The sequence below is a fragment of the Protopterus annectens genome, chromosome 5.part1 (assembly GCF_019279795.1).
Source record: "Protopterus annectens isolate FY-2018-M chromosome 5.part1, PAN1.0, whole genome shotgun sequence".
NCBI classification, from domain to species: Eukaryota; Metazoa; Chordata; order Ceratodontiformes; family Protopteridae; genus Protopterus; species Protopterus annectens.
Genome location: NC_056736.1, coordinates 280,218,089 through 280,238,947, shown reverse-complemented (window position 1 = coordinate 280,238,947; position 20,859 = coordinate 280,218,089). Strand labels below are relative to the sequence as shown.

At 40.2% G+C, this 20,859-nt stretch overlaps 1 protein-coding gene across 3 annotated transcripts in view; it reads right to left on the bottom strand.

The window, feature by feature from the left end:
* SON (SON DNA and RNA binding protein) overlaps window positions 1-20,859 on the bottom strand; it is a 1,200,918-nt gene that overhangs the window by 336,838 nt on the left and 843,221 nt on the right. For all 3 annotated transcript variants that reach the window (XM_044072950.1, XM_044072951.1, XM_044072952.1), the window contains one exon: window positions 1,019-1,135. In XM_044072950.1, coding sequence (XP_043928885.1) covers window positions 1,019-1,135 — 117 coding nt within the window. The remainder of the gene's footprint in view (window positions 1-1,018; window positions 1,136-20,859) is intronic.

Below are 20,859 nucleotides of genomic sequence, written 5' to 3'. Positions count from 1 at the left end.
CCCAGGACATGGCTGAAAAGGGATTTTCAGCCAGTCCACCTATGCTGATAGTAAACACAATCAGATGTCCATAGCTATTACCACACTATAACATTCGTAAGATACCTCAGTCTAACGTAAGTATGTAGTTTTAGTCTATTACTACCACTTCATGTAATTTCAGTAAAGAATACCTTCAAAATGGCCTCATCATTTTATCAAAATAGTACTGCTTAAGTTAAGTGGACATTTCAGTTTAAAATGTCTGTAGCAAAGCAATGGCTCATCAGTTCAAATTAAGACAGCTTCTAAAATATACATTCTAGAAGGTCTGTAGGCACGCACTCGCAATAAAAAAGTTACTGTAGCATTCTTGTGATTTTATTTAATGCTCCTTATCATCAAGTGTTAGCAAATATGCGTACAGACACACCCCCATGCCAAAGACAGACAAAGACTTGAGACACACCCATGTTTTATTAATGGAATACGTCAGTGGATGAGATGGACCACAAAATGGGGCAAGTGAGTGACCACTACCAGCTCATCTATCCTCGGGAAGTGGCTGTCGCTTGCCATTTGGGGGACACCTAGTAGGAGTACTTAGAGCTTCATTATGGAGTATGAGCCTAGTAAGCACACAATGTTATAAACAGGGTCAAAGTGCAGAAAAAGCAGACCACAGATCTACAACACATGTGCAGATGCATATGCTTCCCCAAGATGGAAGGACTGTGTAAAAGGATCTCAAGGCAACCTCTGAGGGGAAGCAGCTCCAGCTATATGCTGCTCCACGGGACCTGCTAGCTTTAACACCTGTCTCTTGCCAGTAGAGAGTGAATGGTCTGATAAAGCTCATCTGACAGGTACAAATGGGCTCTAGGGATCTTGCCTAGGCTTGAAGATAACGGATTGTCATCTTCACGGAATGAATGGGCCAAATTGAGTCATTGGGCAGGGTATTGTGGAGGTGGACAAGGGAAGAAATATGCATACCAACTCTACATTTCTTTGAAATGCAAAAAAAGATAAACATTACCTTTTTAAGCCATGCCTGTGGACCACTGTTTAATAATACATCTGTAGGGATTACTGGAACATTAGTGCTTCCCATAAATTGGCCAGGCAAAGAGTTTGATTGTGCCCAAGTGTTGATCTGGAAAAAGAATGCGAAAGAAACTAAGAAAGATGCTAGTAAACAAGGAAAACAACTTAGATGTATGAACAAAAAAAATGGTATCATCATGACAAATGCATGCCTATACTCTGTGAAGCACAGCTGGGAAATGATTTGTGGAGGAATACATACACGGAAACACAGTTTTATTTATGAAAATCAAACAACGCACTGAACTCTTAAACTATTTCAAGATTAATATTTGACACTTTAACACTTACCTCAACTTCATTATTGTTCGACATCAACTGCTTTTATGCTTTCTTGGTAGGTACTCTTAAGCAGGCACTTGGATTCAAGCACCAACTACAAATTCTGCTAACCAATTTTTCTTTGTGAGTTCATCTGAGTTTTTCTGCAGTGAATCTATTCCACTTGACCAGGTACCTAATGAACATGTCCAAGCACAAAGCTTTAAGCCAGGCAGAGCAAAAAATAATGTTTTTGCCAGTTGCCCTTAGTACCGCTTTAAGGTTGCATCTGTATCAGTGTTTAAGTGTTTAAATATATAATTTGCAATTTATCAGTTTAATAACTGTATCAACTAAGTGGCAGGCTTGTCAGATGTTTTTAAATGTTACTGTACATTGTACTTTCTTTCCTTGTGTAATGTGTCCCATGATTAAATATGCATGTGTTCCAACACAAAATGTTAAACCTTCCAAATTATTTTCTGAATTTATTTTGTGCAATGCAACTTATAATGAACTACATATCAGTGTTCCAATAAAAAATGTTCACGCTTTCAAATCATTTTCTGTATTTATGTTATTTTTTGCCAGCAGTCCTTGATGTTTCTATATATTTGTGTAGGGCTGACATACTGTATTGTTTACACTCTCAAAAACAAAGTCTAGATTATTTATAACTTGTTAAACCCTACTGATGCCTCCAGGTCTTTCTCTGAGATCAGCCTACTGATGCATCTAGTTATCCAATATGGTATGTTCATATAATATGGTATGTTCATATTTACATTAATAACTAACAGGTGTGCAAATTTTAATGCAGTGTCAGTAACTCAACAGGTAGCACAATTGCTTTTGGTGCTGGAAGCGGTGTGTTCTATTCCAACTCCAGGTGACTGGATTAATTTTCAAATTGCTGATACCGCAGCGCAGCATTAAGATGTACTGCATTCATGAATGTGCTGTCCTTCGGATAAGAATTAAACCAAGGTCCCATCTGCCTTGAGTTGGTGGTAGTGCATGTAGATGTAAAAGACCCTATGGAACCTATCAAAAAGAGTATGGGAAGTTCCTCAATGCCCTGGCTAAATTTCCCCTAGTAGTATAAACAGCACCTCAGGTCTTTCTTGAAAACAGGTCACTAACCTAGAGGGACTAACTTAGTCAACAAGGGATGGAGAGACAGATAGAGAGAACTGCAACATCAAATGCATGCAAAATAAAAAAATTAAATTCCAAAGCTGGCCACAGTGGTGCAGTGGTTAGCGTTGCCACCGCATAGCAAGAGGTTCTCCAGTTCGATTCTTGGCTGGGGTGCCTTCTGTGCAGAGTCTGCATGTCCTCCCTGTGGTCGCGTGGGTTTTCTCCGGGTGCTCCAGTTTCCTCCCACATCCCACATCCCAAAGACATGCTGTAGGTGGACTGGACACTCTAAATTGACCCTAGGTGTGAGTGCGTGTGTGTGTGTGCCTTCTGTGGAAGGTTGGGCGCCAAGCTGGCAACTAGACACCATAAAACTCCACTGCCAATCACTAGCGGATAGATGATCCACTGTGGCGACCCCTAACCGGGAAAAGCCGAAAGAAGAAGAAAGAAGACACAATGTGCAGCACAAGAGCACTAATAAGTGACCTCTGTCTGGTACAGCTGGAACTGTTGTTCACACGTTAATAATTATAAACATCGATGCATTTTTTTATATTTCAATAAATATATATATATTTATATATAAAAAACACACCAAAACAGTAGTCCAGCACCACTATAATATATACTTTACCTGAAATGTAGTAAAGATACTTTGAGCATCATCATTCTTTATTTAGGCAAATGCCAATTCTGACAAAAGCCCATGGCCGACAAACAGTCACAGCAAAAAGAAATTCCAAACCAGTTTCGCCCCCCGGCATCCTCAGTGGAATGATACAATCCCTTGCAATACATACATTTATATACCCAATTCTTAAAGACACAGGGTGAAATCAGCTCCCTTACATTAAACAATATGTATTAAGCAATATGTATAAACAACATACATTAAATAATATACATTGAATACATCCCCCTTCAATCTTTGATGTCTCCATTGTGAATGGAACCATCCATTATTAAACTTAAATAAGTCTCATCAAAAACATTAAGAGTCACAGTTTACAAGCACTTAAAATATACATTCTTATAAATGTTCATTCAATCCAGGTTTATACAATGCTCCAAGATTTATAATCCAAAGCCTTTCTTTTTTGTCTAAAAAAGTGTTTTTTTGAACTTCAGATAAATTTGTGCTTCATATAGAATCTATGCCCACAAATACAAAATTAGCAGCTGTATGTTCATTCTTGTGTTTAAATAAGGCACTCCTTGTACATTGACATCTTATGTCACTGTCCTGCTACCCTGCTTTTAAATTAGCGTGATGTCTGCCCTACATAAAAGGCTCTACATTGGCATATAGCCATGTAAATTATCCATTCACTACGACAAGTTATTAATTTCCTAATCTCAAACACCTTTGAAGTGTTTATAGATGTAAAAGATTTTGATATCAAAATCACCTTACATTATGTACAATTTCCACAGGGGTTACTACCTCTAACTATATTCTGCTGACATTTGTCACCTGTATTCATCTTTTTAAACCAAGATAAAGATTTGCCAATATTCCTACCCCGTTTGTATCCATAAAGACAGTGTTCATCTAAATACTCATCAAAAAACTCATCCGTTTTTAAAATGTGCCAATATTTATCAATAATATTCCGTACTTTAAATATGTGGGTTCCACATGTGGTAATCAATCTGGATTTAGCTTGTTCAGCTACCTGTTCTGGACTGTGGGCATTTCTTTATATTAATTCCTTTTTAATGTTAATGCTACCTCTTCTTCATTTTTAATGTATTGACTATTATATCCCCATTCCATAAATCTTTTACTCATCTCACTGACCTCAGCCCTATAATTATCATCCTTATTACAAATTCTCTGTAGCCTCCTACACTGAGACTTAGGTATATTGCGAATATTATGTTTTGGATGACAACTATCTGCTTTTAATAAAGAATTTTTTGTAATTGGCTTTCTATATAGCCCTGTACTGATAGTGCCATCTTCAGCTTTCTCTACATGTACATCCAAGAAGTAAATAGATGTCTTTTCTATTCTATCTAAAAAATTAATGTCAAATACATTAAAATTGAGGTATTCTACAAATGCTTTCCAGTCTACTAATGAACTGGACCAAACTGCCCAACAGTCGTCCAGGTAGCGTCTCCGCATCACCAGTTTACCCCTAAATGGATTATCAACATTGTAAATTAAACTGCACTCTAGATACCCCATAAACAAATCAGCGTACACGGGAGTGAATGTAGTGCCCACCGCTGTACCTTTTACCTGAAGGTAGCAGTCCTTACCAAAGCAAAAAACATTGTTGTTTAATACTAACTTCATTAGATTTAGAAAAAAATCCTCATGTTCCTTTGAGTGGTGCCCATATTTAGCAAGCCAGTATTTTATGGCCTCTATACCTCCATGATGTGGAATGCTGGTATATAAAGATTGCACAACTAAAGTGCATATATAACTATCGTGTGTAATTTGCAAGTCATCCATCAATTCCAGAAACTCATTACTATCTTTTAACCTTGAAATGACTAACTGTAACTATGGCTTAAACTGAAATTCTAAGTACATAGAGATAGGTTCTGTTAAAGACCCAATTCCTGACACTATCGGTCTTCTGGGAGGGGGCATTTTTATGCATCTTTGGTAATATATAAAATGTTTGTGGTCTAGGGTTTTCCACCATTAATTCCTTTAACTAGTGCATCTGTAATACAGCCTCTTTTGTTATATTCCAACAACATTTCATCTATTTTACGTTTAAAGTCAGCTGTAAGATCCAACGGCAGTCTATAATAAAACCTGTCATCTTTAAGTTGCTTATTCACTTCACTGATGTCTTCCAAAGCACTACTGCCCCACCCTTATCTGCTTTAAGTATCACTATATCCTTATTTTCTCTTAAATGTTTTAAAGCCACCCTCTCTGTAGTTGTTAAATTGTCACCATGATGTTTGAAAATCTCATTCTGATTAATGTGTAATTCATGCAACACACTATCTTCAAAACATTTAACCCTAGGGTGATATGGTGGCACAAAAGAATTTTTCTTAACCTTAAAATACGGTACAACATTAGATACTTCGCCTCTATTATGGAAAAAATATTTCAAATTTAATGTTACAAAACTGTTTTATAGCCATGCAAACATCATATTGGGACATAAAATATGATGGTACATAGTTTAAGCCTTTATTAAGAACAGCTTTCTCTTCATTAGTTAAATCATAGTCAGTTAAATTAACAATAAGTCCATCTTCTTGTCCTACTCGGTCACTAGTTTCCTGAAGATTTTCTCCACCTGTATCCCTTCTTCGTTTGCAATGTTTTTTACCGCCTCTTCTAAAGGGCTAGCCCTGGACCTGTTTTTTTTTTACATCTTGGAGAACCAGCATTTACTATATCCCCCATATCATTCTCAGTATAGGTGCTAAATGCATTTGAAGACATTTCTGAAGCACTAGATTCTGTATTACATCCCAAATTATAAATTGGTTTCAGGATATATTTATTACATTTTCTTTTACTTCTATCCGACTTATTAACAGTCTCTGTAAACCTGATGGCACTTCTCATTTGTTTCCATGTACAGGCCTTATCAGATCTAAAGTCATTCTAGTCTCAACTATACTTTTTCACTTTTCTAGCTTTTAATTCCGCTTCAAAAACACTCATCTCTTCAACATACTGATCAAACAGTCTTTTGTATTCATCTTGCTGTTCAAAATGTTGTACTGACTCTATAAACACAAGTCAAGTTGACCCTTAATGCCATTAGGTGTCTCTTCATGACATGAGACTAACAATTCTATATACAGTTTTGATGCCGTATTTTGTATCATGCGCCATTTGTTAACAAAAGACTGGTTTTCCCTACCCATTCTGGGTTCTATGTACACCCTTAGGCCTCGTAGTATAACTCCAGCTTCCAAATAAGCTTGTAACAATTTTATATGCCATACTATTGAATGAAACTTTCTCGTAACCACATTCAGTTCTTTAAAAGTACTTTGCATTTCTGAAGTGCGACTCACCCCAGTAAAAGCTGTATCTGACTGTTTGCCCATAGGCCACGTTCCATCTTCCTTATCTGCTGAAAGGTTACCAATAAAAGTTTGCAAATCACCTTCAAGCAACATCTTGAAAACTAGTAAATGGATCCACTCACAATAGAGACACCAAAAACGCCATAGCACTCAGCTTCGATACAAACCCCAACAAACTCACTCATATAACACACCAAAACAATAGTCCAGCACCACTATAACATATACTTTACTTGCATTGGGGTAAAGACAAAATAAAGTCCAGATAATACTTTCAGCATCATCATCCTTTATTTAGGCAAATGCCAATTCTGACACAAGCCCATGGCCAACAGTCACAGCAAAAAGAAACTCAAAACCGGTTTCGCCCCTGGCGTCCTCAGTGGAATGATACAGTCCCTTGCAATACATACATTTATATACCCAATTCTTAAAGACACAGGGTGAAATCAACTCCCTTACATTAAACAATATGTATTAAGCAATACGTATAAACAACATGCATTAAATAATATATATTAAATAATACACAATGAATACATCCCCCTTCAATCTTTGATGTCTCCATTGCGAGTGGAACCATCCACTATTAAACTTAAATAAGTCTAATCAAAAACATGAAGAGTCACAGTTTACTCTTTCCACTCTGAATTATAGTTTTCTGCTTGTGCTAGGTATAGGAGCCTTAACTGTGTTGCTCTGAAATACCCCTTCAAATTGGGTAATCCCAATCTGCCTTGTTCTAGTGGAAGAATAAGCTTATCCCTCTTGACTCATGCTGTCTTTCCCTCCCAGATAAAATCATTCAGCTTTTTATTAATTGTTATCCACAACTTCTCCTCTGGTTGCTATAAACATGTCTGACCTGTGTATAAGACTAAAGGGACTAAAAACATTTTAACTCCCTGGATCTTACTATTGATATCAGTATAACAGAGCATCCATTATCTCAAATTTTGTATTATCTTTTGTTTAGTTTCCTCCCACATATCCTTAGCTACCACACCAGAATCATTTTTAATCCATACTCCTAAATAATTCATTTTATCATGTCCCCATAAATAGAGATATTGCTGAACCAATTCCTGTGTGGGTACACAATTTAACATTATTGCCTTTGTTTTAGCTTCATTAATTTAGTACTGAAAAGATTTGAATCTGTCTCAATATGTTCCACAACACTGTAATGCCCCTTTCTGGTTTTGTAAGGTATAAAATAATAATCAAAAAAACAGCTACCAGCAAAAGCAGATGTTCATCGTGCATACAGCTGCAGTCATTACAGATGGGTTATCCCGCCGTCAGGCGGGTCCTCGGTCGGCCGAATTCCAAAGTTTAGGTCTGGCGTCGGTTGCCGTCGCTTCTTCCCTGACATCAGTGCAGCAGGGGTACAAAAGAGGCAGCCGACGCCATTTTCTTCAGTCTTTCTTGCCGCGCGGTGCCTGAAGCAGAAGCAGTTCGCAAGTGCCGGTCGGCCAGCTCCTGAGATTTACGAAAGTATTTCAGCCGAAGTCTTCTTTAAAGCTAAGTACCCCGTTGGGGAAACTTTTCTTACCTCAGACCGATGTCAGACAAAGTTAATAATTGCATTTCTTGTGGGAAGCAAATACCGCATAAGGATTTCCACTCTTTCTGTATACCTTGCTTAGGCCCAGACCACGACGTCTCGGCCTGCCGTTTTTGTGCTAGGTTCAACAAGCGCACTATTAAGCGTCGGGCGGAGTTCGCCCTTCATTATTTTGGCAAAAAATTTAATTATATCATGTCGTCGGATACACCGACACCAGTTTTAAGCAAAAGACGCAAAGATAAGGAACGACATCCAAGGTCCGCACCAAGTACTGAGACCATGCTTAGGCAGACTACCAGTTCTCCGGTTCTCAGCGAGGCACCTACGCAGCCCCTGAATACCGATGAAGCTATTTTACCAGTGACTTCAGTACCCGAGGTCACAGGGTCCTCAGTCTCCATTCCTACTGCAGATACCGACGCCACTCTTGGCGGGGAAACTCAAAATTTAGTCAGGCCTGCCATTTCTGAAGGCATCTTCAGGCCTTCCACTTTCTCTATTAAATCCTTTACTAAATCTAAAGCAGCCATGAAAACTATAAAACAGGGTCCTCAGACCTCCTCTCAAGGCCCCATGCCTAAAAAGCAGATGCTTAAAATGGCTGAGGATTTGATAACTCTCATCAGGGGTTCTCAACCCCCCTCTGACAAAAGACCCAGATTGGAGGAAGACTACCCTTCCTCAGACCAGGCTTCTATTACCTCAGAACATTCTGAGGACCAGGATTATGCCTATTCCCCTTTCGAAGACTCTGATGCTGAGGAGTCTATTCCCTCGGTCTCCCCCCCTGAGGACCACTCTTTTGGGGAAACCCTGCATACACTGAGGGAACACTTTCACTGGGAATGTCAAGATTACTCAGATTCCAAGAAAAGGCTCAGGGAATTTCTACTGCTCCCCCAGCATAGGCCCCTGGCTATCCCTCCTGTTTTAGATATTTTGGATGATGTGCACGCAGAAGCCAGCCTTAATCCAGATTCTTTACCTCCAGCCCCTGTTAAACCAGACAGGTATTACCGGGTCCCTGATTCTCACCAGTTCCTTTATAAAAGCCATACTGCTGACCCAGAAACTATTTCACAGGGTCCCAAGGGAACAAAGGCCTCTACTGCTAAAAACCCTTTACCTTCAGAGAGAGATTCCAGAGCATTAGAAAGGTGGGGGAAAAAGGTGTATACATCTGCCACTTTAACCATGAGGGCATTAAACTGTCAATTCCATGTGTTAAAGTACCAACAGTCTTTGTCATCTCAGTTGAAAAGCAAAATGACACAAACAGAACAACCAGATTTGAAAGAGTTGCAGGATTTGTTGCATGGTGTAGAGCAAGTGGGTAAACATACCTTGCAGTGTGGTTTTGATGCTTTAGAGGCCTCATGTAGAGCTGCTGTCATGGGGTCTGTTATACGTAGACATGCTTGGCTCAAAGAGCAAACCTTACCAGATCATGTCAAAGCAAAGTTATTAGATGCACCACTTCAAAAAGATGTATTGTTTGGTGTTAAAGCTGAGGAGGTACTAAAGAAAATGGAGGAAAAAGCAAAATCTATCCAAACAGTGAAAGATTTCCTACAGGTACAACCTCCACACTTCAGCAGAAACTGGCCTTCAAACAATTGGTCCTTTCCAGCCACGGACAGACCTCAAAGGGGCAGATACAGACGCCCAAGGGGTAGAGGACAACCTCAAGGATCTTACAGAGCAAGACAGTGGCAAGCACCAATCCCAAGAGGTGGAGAAGATAGATCACAGTCATTCAGAAAATAGACACAATGACTTCCCCCTATGCCTGCCAAGCAAAGCTTTAATGGCAGCACCTTTGGGCGGAAAACTTGCATTATTTTCAAAAAACTGGCATATTGTTACAAAAGACAAATGGATTCTGGACATTACAGACAGAGGCTACAGGCTCCACTTTCACACCCTTCCAAAAATGAGAGGCATGCCAAACCTGCCACAAAATCAAAGGGCAGAGGCACAAAGACAAATTTCCGCTCTCATGGATATGAAAGCGATTCAAGTGGTACCTGCAAAAGAACAAGGTCAAGATTTTTATTCCAGACTATTCCTGGTATCAAGGAAAGACAAAGATTGGAGACCTATCTTAGACCTATCCATCCTAAACACATATCTACAGGTGCCAAAATTCAAGATGCTCACATTACAGCAGCTTCTTCCCATGCTGGGCAAGGAGTCTTGGCTGGTAACATTGGACCTCAAGGAGGCATACCTGCATGTCCCTATCAGACAAAGATTTCTTGCAGGTTCAACCCATTACCAATTCTCTGCATTGCCCTTTGACTTATCTACTGCGCCCAGAGTGTTTACGAAATGCCTGGCATCAGTAATTGCCTTCTGCAGACTACAAGGAATACAAATCTACCCATATCTGGACGACTACCTGATCCAAGCGGACAGCAAGGACATTCCATTGCAGCATCTTGCGTTTGTAATAAAACTGTTAAACTTCCTGGGATACACAGTGAACAAAAAGAAATCAAAACTAATACCTTCTCAACAGATAATTTTCCTGGGTGCCAGCTTAAATACAACCACCCAGATGGCCTACCTCATGCCAGACAAACAAGGGCAACTGTCTCAATACTTCAGCAAAATGGCAACTTTCACTAGACTAACTGCAAGGAAAGTCCTGCAGGCTCTGGGATTCATGGCATCTTGCATCCTACTAATCCCATGTGCAAAGCTGCATATGAGGAAACTACAATGGTACCTAAAAAACTTATGGTCTCAACACAGCCACAGCTTGGAAACAATTATACCACTCATTCCATGCCTTCAAAAGGAATTTTTGTGGTGGGCTCAAGCATGCCAAAGAAACACAGGTCTCCCTTTCTGTGTACCTCAAGCAACTGAAATCATCACAACGGACGCCTCAGACTACGCCTGGGGAGCACACATGGCAGATCAGTCATTCAGGGAAAATGGTCCCAAAAGGAGAAGCACCTACACATCAACCAAAAGGAGATGCTAGTCGTGCAAAATGCTCTTATGACCTTCAAAGACCTACTGCATCCAGGCCAGCTATTAATAAGGACAGACAACACCACAGTCATGTGGTACATAAACAAACAGGGGGGAACTCATTCATACCCCCTGTGCAGGCAAGCCATGACCCTATGGAACACAGCACTGGAATTGCAAATTCAACTACAGGCACAATTCCTGCCAGGGAAGGAAAACACACTGGCAGACAACCTAAGCAGAAATATGACAGATCCACACGAATGGAAGTTGCATCCTCAAGTTTTCTCAAAGATAACTCAGGCATGGGGACAGCCAGATATAGATCTATTTGCTACACACAGAAATTACCAGTTGAAAAAATTATGTTCAAGGATCTATCATCCACAGGCCTGGAAAGTGGACGCACTCTCTTTCAATTGGACAACATTGACAGTCTATGCCTTCCCACCTCTTCCTCTACTGACCAAAGTTCTATTAAAAGTCAGAGCAGAGAGGCCACAAATGATTCTCATTGCTCCAGACTGGCCACGACAACACTGGTATCCACTCCTAAAGAGCCTGACACACTCCCCACCATGGATCCTACCTCTAGTCCCTCTTCTGTTGTCCCAGCACAACTACAAAACCCTTCACAGCCAGCTCAAAACCCTAAATCTAGTTGCATGGAGAATACCTTAATTTCCCAACAGACTCTCCTCTCCAAGGAGGTGCAGGATGTCATCTTGGAGGCCAGAAGACCTTCTACTAGAAAAGCCTACTCCGCCAAATGGAAACGATTTTGCTCCTGGAATCAAGCAAAGGGCCAGAATCCTTGGGTAATAAATATACCTCACATTTTACAGTACCTAGCTGAGATGTTAAACAGTGGCCTTTCCTTCTCCTCCATCAAGATCCACGCTTCAGCCATTTCTGCACAATACAACACAGACCCTCCTTTATTCTCACATCCTCTATTAAGGCAGTTCCTCAGAGGGGCAAAAAATATAAAACCCCCAAGGAAACCACCAGTTCCAGCTTGGGACCTCAACTTCGTATTGGAAAAGCTGACCCTGCCTCCCTTTGAGCCGGCTTCTTCAACAGAGCTACAATACTTGTCATGGAAAACAGCCTTCCTTCTGGCTATCACCTCAGCACGCAGGGTTTCGGAACTGCAGGCCCTCATGGCTGTGCAACCATTCATCATTTTCCATCAGGGCAGAGTTTCCTTATGAACCAACCCTACCTTCATGCCAAAGGTAGTATCCAGTGTAGCTTTGAATCAGACTATCCACTTACCTACCTTTTATCCAAATCCACAAAACAAAGGGGAGAGACTACTACATTCCTTGGACATTCACAGACAACTTCGTTATTACTTGGACAGAACAAAGCCATTCAGGAAATCTGAGCAACTCTTTGTCTCCTATGCTACAGGTGCTCAAGGAAAGGCTATTTCCAAACAGACAATTTCAAAACGGATAGCCCACTGCATTCGCTTTTGTTATTCATTTCATGGAAAATCTGTGCCTGCATACATCAGATCCCACTCCACCAGGGCCACAGCTACCTCTGCAGCTTTCCTCAGGGGGGTCCCTACCAAGGACATTTTGGAAGCAGCTACTTGGAGTTCAGTGCACACTTTCTCCAAGCACTACCACCTTCCACTATACTCAAAATCTAGAGCGGGCTTTGCCACAGCAGTCCTGCAGGGCATCCTCGCTCCTCCTAGTTCCATTTAGTGCCTACCACCCTTACTTAGCTTTGGGATTCTTCCCATCTGTAATGACTGCAGCTGTATGCATGATGAACATAGTACAGTTTTGTACCTACCATAAATGTAGATGTTCGAGTGCTCATACAGCTGCAGTCCAGGTTACCCCCCCTCCGTCCCCTCTTAGGACAGGCCTTGTGACAAACACCTTTATCATACAACCTATTTGGGGTATTCTTTTATGGTGTATTTGCTTGCAACTACTGTTTTTTGATTTTTCTATATTGCATGTTTGCATAACATTATGTTTTGCCTTCCTTCTGGGGGCACCTGACATCTGGGGCAAGAAAAACTGAAGAAAATGGCATTGGCTGCCTCTTTTATACCCCTGCCACACTGACGTCAGGGAAGAAGCAACGACAACCGACGCCGGTCCTAGACTTTGGAATTCGGCCGACCGAGGACCCGCCTGACGGCAGGATAACCCATCTGTAATGACTGCAGCTGTATGAGCACTCGAACATCTACATTTATGGTAGGTACAAAACTGTACTGTCTCCAGGTCCAAAAAGCCAAAAGAGTCCAGAAGCATACAAACCAAAAAAGGACCAGGAGTAGGTTGTAGATTCCAGTATAAAGATTATTTATTGTAGAACAGACCACAGAATAAAAAACATAAGTACTTTCGTAGGTGTGTACCCCACTTCATCAGATGTAAATATGTTGCATCTTAACTTTCATTTTATACTTTGAAAGCACTAGTCACATGCTATTAAATAATCACATGACCCAAATATTTAAAACCATACATACATACATATATACCTTATATACAATTGTAAACACTCTCTTATAAAAAATAGCAATATATTCAGAATTATTTCATACAAAAATACATATATAAAACTTCATATAAAGAGCACACATATAAAGAATGCATATATAAAAAAACTACTTTTCCAACAAGAATAAATGCAAGAAATACACACATAAAATTCAACTAAATAAAAAGGGGCCTTTTCTTTAATATAGGCTTCAGGGGTACATAGTCATTCAGGCCATGTCCACTATCTGCCTTAAGCCTTAAAATCCATTTGGTTTCCAGAGCCACTGTCTTGTTGCAGACATCGGCATCCCTAATACTTTCATATACCCTTCCCTATTACAAGAAATTTAAAAATGTGTTTGTCAGTCTCACCAACATGTTTAGGTAGCGCACTTACTCTGTCCTTTCTATTAATGTGGTACACATGTTCCCTAATCAGATCTTTAAACACTCTGTCAGTTTTACCAACATAAAATTTCAAACAATGGGCAAGATACACTACATATTTGGTGTTGCATGAAGCAAAAAACATTAAAATTATACTGTCTTTTTTCATATGGATGCATAAACTTGGTACTAATGTCCAAGTAACTGCAAAAATGACAATGCCTACACATAGTCAAGCTTCCATTTTCTAAGGCATTAGCCTTATTCCTTGGGAAACGTAGCTTTCTTTTAAGGGAGAGCTCATTTCTGAACAAAAATCGAGGTTCTTGTTCTATAATGTTACTGACACCTTTGTCAGACGTCAGAATTCCCCAATTTTTCCTAACGATGCCCATGTAGGTCTGTACATCAGATGAATAATATAACGGAATCCTGAGCATCCCTTTGTTACTAGTATTACTAGCTTTCCTAGTGACCTGCCCCTTAGAGAAATATGGTTGTGCCACTGAATCTCTGAGTCTGGTTACCTCCTCTACATTGTTCTTCACCATCTGGCCATCATAGCCCCTCTCCATCAATTCCTTGGTGATACCTTCAGTACATCTCAAGAAGTCAGACTCCCTCCCATTAAGTCTAGAGGCTCTAAAAGCATGGTTCCTTATCACACTCTTAAAAATATATGGGGGGAAGGGGTGCATACTGTAATATGATAGTAAACTATTGACATGACATGGTCTCATGTATTGTTTCATGTACAGTCTATTATTCTCATCTACCAAAACTGCCACATCCAAAATGTTTATGACCTTGTCAGAGTACGTGAATGTGAACCTTAAAAATACAGTGCTTTCATTAACATACTTGATAAATTCAGTTTACTGTTGCCTAGTTCCACTCCACACAATAAAAACGTCATCTACAAACCTTCTGAAAAAAGAGATGTATTTACTGAAAGGACCTCTTAACATATTTTCAGATTCCCACACCACCATTACAGCATTGGTGTAGCTATTGGCACATGAAGTGCCCATAGCTACGCCATTGTTCTGTTAAAATAAAACACATCCCCAAATAAAAATATATCACAACATAACACTATCTCAAGCAAATCATTGATAAGTTTGATATGTCTGGCTTCAAAACTAAAGTATGTCCCAAGAAATCTCTCTATACTATCTATACCCAGATCATTGGGAATTACGGTGAAAAGTGACACTATGTCCATGGTGACCAAGATGTAACTATCCCTATCACTCAGTACTTGCATGTGTTCAAATAAGTCAGTTAAAAATGTTCAGTATCTCTTAGTACCTGTGGTACCTCATTAAGTAAGGGTCTCAGATTCTTCTCTATATATAGAGAGATGGACTCCGTGGACCAGCTTCTCCCAGAGACTATCGTTCTCATTGGTGGACAGATTTTATTTTTATGTACCTTAGGTAACCTCTGTATACAGGGGATAACTGGATGTTCTATAAGGAAGTAATCGTATATTTCCTTAGTTATGGAGCCCTCACTCAATAATACATCCAATTTCAATTTAATCTGATGCACCATTTTATCAATCTTTGTACGAGTAATCTTCGTACAGAAACTAACATCACATAACATGTTAAGCACAGCATGTTCATATTTGCTAGCATCCATGATGACAATAGGCCCGCCCTTATCAGCGGGCCTAATCACTATATCTGTATTTTCCTGTAACTGCCCTAAGGCCATCCTTTAATTTCTAGTAAGACTATTTTTCCGAAAGCCATTGTTATGTTCTGGATTTCTAACATTTTGTAATCTATACACATCCTGTATACACATTGTTGAAACTTTCTTAATATGTTCCACACACTGTAATGTCCCTTTCTGGTTTTGTCAGGTATAAAATAATATCATCTGCAAATAGAGCCAGCTTTTCTTGACTACCATACCAATTATATCCTTGAATTTTCTTTGCCAATGGTTCTAAATATAATACAAATAACAAAGGGGACAGAGGACACCTCTACCCGGTTCCTCTGTCCAAGCAGAAATTATCAGAGAGGACCCCACCCACTTTAATTTTCACCTCCAATCCCTCATATATCCTCCTAATTAACCTTATAATTTTATCAGGAAATGCAAATGCTTCCATTGCTCTGCTCACAAAGTCCCAGCTTACTCTGTGAAAGTGCTTTCTCTGCATCAAGACCCACCAAAAACACATGCATAAACAAACTTTACAACAGAAGGAGGAAGCTACTACATGACAGAGCAAAATCCCTAAAAGGGAAGGCATCTCTGATCAGTACTAGCAAAAAACTACGATCACTCATAAAATCATCCAAGGCCAACTTTGAGAGAAAAATCGCAAAAGACACAAAAGACAATCACAAGGCCTTCTTTAGCTATGTTAGAAACCTGGGTGGAAACTCCCAGATATGCTCAGAGTTAGTCCAAAATGACACAAAATACACTGAACCCACTGACATTGCCAACATTCTGGCAGACAGGTTCAGTGCAAATTTCTCCTCCACCCCAAAAGGAGAAATGACTATCCCAGCAGAGTGTAGCCTCCCTAACATCTCAGATGCCCAGGTGAGAGCCGCCCTCTCTAAAGCTAAAAACACAGCATCAATGGGGCCGGACGGTGTCCCGGGCTGTGTGCTACATGAACTCCAAGAGGAACTAAACCCACACATAAGGCTGCTGTTTAATCTTTGCCTTACTACAGGATACGTACCCAAAGAGTGGCATATGGCAACAGTGGTCCCACTTCACAAAGGCGGTGCTTCTACGGACCCTGGAAATTACCGCCCCATAAGCTTGACGAGCCTGGTCTGCAAAGCTATGGAGAGGATCATTATGGAACTCATAAACAAAGACATTGGGGACCTACCCAATTTGGCTTTGTCAAGGGCAGATCCTGCCTTTTGAACTTGGTCGACTTTTTTGAAACGGTCACTAAGGCCATTGATGAGGGTAAGGCAGTTCACACAGCCTACTTTGACCTTGCAAAAACCTTTGACACAATACCCCACTCGGGCATCATAGACAAACTCACCAGCTTAAATGTAAACCCATATGTCATGAGATGGATTGCAAACTGGCTCAAGGACAGAACCCACAGGGTCAGAGTTGCTGGAGCTATGTCAGACTCCAAGCCAGTCACAAGCGGTGTCCCACAGGGCTCAGTCCCGGGACCCCTCTTGTTCGGCATTTATTTTTCCGAGGTACAGGCAAACATAGGAGGATTGTGGCTGACAAAGTTCGCAGATGACTGCAAACTGGGCGCCATAATTGATACTCCAGCAGACACAAACATCCTTTAGAGAGGCCTCATAGAAACGGATAATTGGTGCCAGAGCCATGGCCTTAAGCTGAATGCCAAAAAATGTATAGTCATACCCTTTGGGAAAAACAAGGTACCCACAAATTACCACATAGGTGGCAATCCATTAAGTACGGAAAGGTAATCAGGGACCTAGGGACCCAGGTTGACAGTAACCTCTCATTTGACACTCACATTGCCAAAGTGGTTAAGAAGACCTTCTATATTGCCTACCTTATCATGAAGGGTTTCACATCTAGATCAAGAGAGGTCATTGTGCCCCTGTACTCTTCTCTTATCAGGCCAATGATTGAGTACAATGCCCCATTTGGGATGTATCTTACCCGACACCTGCAGCAGTTGGAAAGACCCCAAAAGCTCCTCACCAAGAGGATAAAGGGTCTTAAACATATGTCATATGCTGCCCGACTGAAAAAACTCCAGCTCTATTCAGTCGCATACCGCCTACTCAGAGGTGACCTGTGCCTGACGTACAAGGCCATGTCCAATCCGGAATTAATGGACATGCTCCATCTCAGAAAATCCAAATCCATCAGAGCCACGAGAGCAAGAGACTTAAACCTCAACACAGAAATAAATAGGACGTGCTGGAGGGACAGATTCATAACCCAAAGGCTCCCTACACTCTGGAACAGAATCCCAATCCATGTTAGGCAGAGCCCCTCACTAACTCCATTCAAGAGAAATATTGACGAGTGGATGGGAGATCGTAGGTTTACCCCAGGGGTCACCTCTGTGTCACTACTAGACAGAGGCACAGCAAACTAAACCCTAAATGGGAGTATTATTCTCATCCTAAGGGGTGGTGAAAGCCATACACACTCTGGCTAGGCTTATAAATGCCCTAGGGCAGATAGCCTAGTACGAACCTATGAACCTATCTTGCTTCCCTCTGGATCATCAGTTTTCTGTTAATGCTGTGAAATGTTTGCCACCCCTCCACAAAACCACTTTGATCCATATCTATAAATGTTGGCATTACGTTTGCCAATCATTTAGCCATTATAGACATAAACACTTTATGTTCATGGCTTAGCATTGAACTGGGCATGTATGAAGCTGGATCTGATGGATCTTTACCCTGTTTAGGCATTACAGCTACCACAGCTTTTTTCCAAGATGTTGGTACTTCTCTTAAAAAACTGTTAAACAAAACCTTCCTTATCTTAATCATTTTTTCCCTCCTAAATTCCAGACTTAAACAGGAATACCACCTATTTCTGGAGACTTTCCCATAGATTGGTTATACATATCCATTTTTATCTTATCTCCTCCTATTCTGTTATTAACTGAGCTTCCTCTGTCTCTAACCTTGGCATATTTAATTCTTCCATAAACATTTCCATTTGTACCTTTTCTTGATTTCCATATTTTGCTTTATACAGACTTTCACATAATTTCTGAAATATTTCTAATACTTATACTGGATCCCTTGTTATAGGGTTCCTAAGCTTGGTAACAGCCCTTTCTACTTTCTGTTGCCTGAGTCATTGTGCTAAAAATTTTTGTGCTCTTGAGTTATTATCAAAAAACAGTTGCTTAACACCAGTCTTTCTAAACTTACGCATATTAGCATGGTAATCCTTTATTTTCTGTTTAGCATTCTGCAGCTGCACCTCCTCGTTCTGTGAGATTGCCCCTATTTTGCAATACTTTCACATTTGTCAGTCCCTCTAGATAATTCTTTTACTTCCTTTCTCTTATATATATATATATATATATACACACACACATATATATATATATATATATATATATATATATATATATATATATACACACACACACACACACACATATACATATATATATATATATATATATATATATATATATATATATATATATATATATATATATATATACACACACACACATACATAATAATATATATATATATATATATATATATATATATATATATATATATACACACACACACACACACATATATATATATATATATATATATATATATATATATATATATATATATATGTGTGTATATACACACATACATACACACACACCACACACATAAATATATATATGTATATATATATATATATATATATATATATATATATATATATATATATATATATAACCCAGCCACTGGGGATGCACAAGCCAGTGCATTTCTTTGTGCCGGTCCCAAGCCCGGATAAATGGGGAGGGTTGCGTCAGGAAGGGCATCCGGCGTAAAAATTATGCCACAACACCTATGGCGCAAAAAATTCATATTTCCATACCGGATCGGTCGAGGCCTGGGTTAACGACGACTGCCACCAGTACTTTTAGTCAACAGGGTGCTGGCGGAAATTGGGCTACTGTTGGCCGAAGGAGAAGAGGAGTGCGAAGGCATGCCCGAAGGCAGGAAGAGAGGAGGAAGGTTAGGAGTGTAGCAGTGAGGACAGAAGTTTTGAATGTTGGCAGTATGACTGGTATAGGAAGAGAGCTAGCTGATATGATGGAGAGAAGGAAGGTTGATATATTGTGCGTGCAAGAGACCAGATGGAAGGGAAGTAAGGCCAGGTGTTTAGGAAATGGGTTCAAATTGTTCTATCATGGTGTGGATGGCAGGAAAAATGGGGTAGGGGTTATTCTAAAGGAACAATATGCCAAGAGTGTTTTAGACGTGAAGAGAGTGTCTGACAGAGTGATGTTTATGAAGCTCGAAATTGATGGTGCAATGATGAATGTTGTTAGTGCATATTCTCCACAAGTTGGGTGTGCAATGGATGAGAAAGAGAAATTTTGGAGTGAGTTGGATGAAGTTGTGGTGAGTGTACCCAAGGGTGAGAGACTAGTGATTGGAGCGGACTTTAATGGGCATACTGGTGAAGTGAACAGAGGGTATGAGGAAGTGATGGGTAGGTATTGTGTTAAGGAGAGGAATGCAGAAGGTCAGATGATTGTGGATTTTGTGAAAAGGATGGACATGGCTGTGGTGAATACGTATTTTAAGAAGAGGGAGGAACATAGGGTGATGTACAAGAGTGGAGGAAGATGCACACAGGTGGAGTATATCCTATGTAGGAGGGCGAGTCTGAAGGAGATTGGAGACTGTAAAGTGGTGGCAGGGGAAAGTGTAGTTAAGCAGCATACAATGGTGGTCTGTAGGATGATGTTGGTGATCAAGAAGAGGAGGAGGAGTGTGAAAGCAGTGCCAAGGATTAAATGGTGGAAGTCAAAAAAGGGTGACTGTGAAGTGGAGTTTAGGGAAGAGTTAAGACAGGCACTGGGAGACAGTGGAGAGTTACCGAATAGCTGGGTAACTACAGCAGAAATAGTAAGGGAGACTGCTAGAAAGGTGCTTGGTGTGACATCTGGACAGAGGAAGGAGGACAAGGAGACCTGGTGGTGGAATGAGGAAGTACAGGAGAGTATACAGAGGAAGAGGCTGGCGAAGAAGTGGGATTGTCAAAGAGATGAAGAAAGTAGACATGAGTATAAGGAGATGAGGCGCATGGGAAAGAGAGAGGTGGCAAAAGCTAAGGATAAGGCGTATGGAGAGTTGTATGAGAGATTGGACACTAAAGAGGAAGAAAAGGACCTGTACC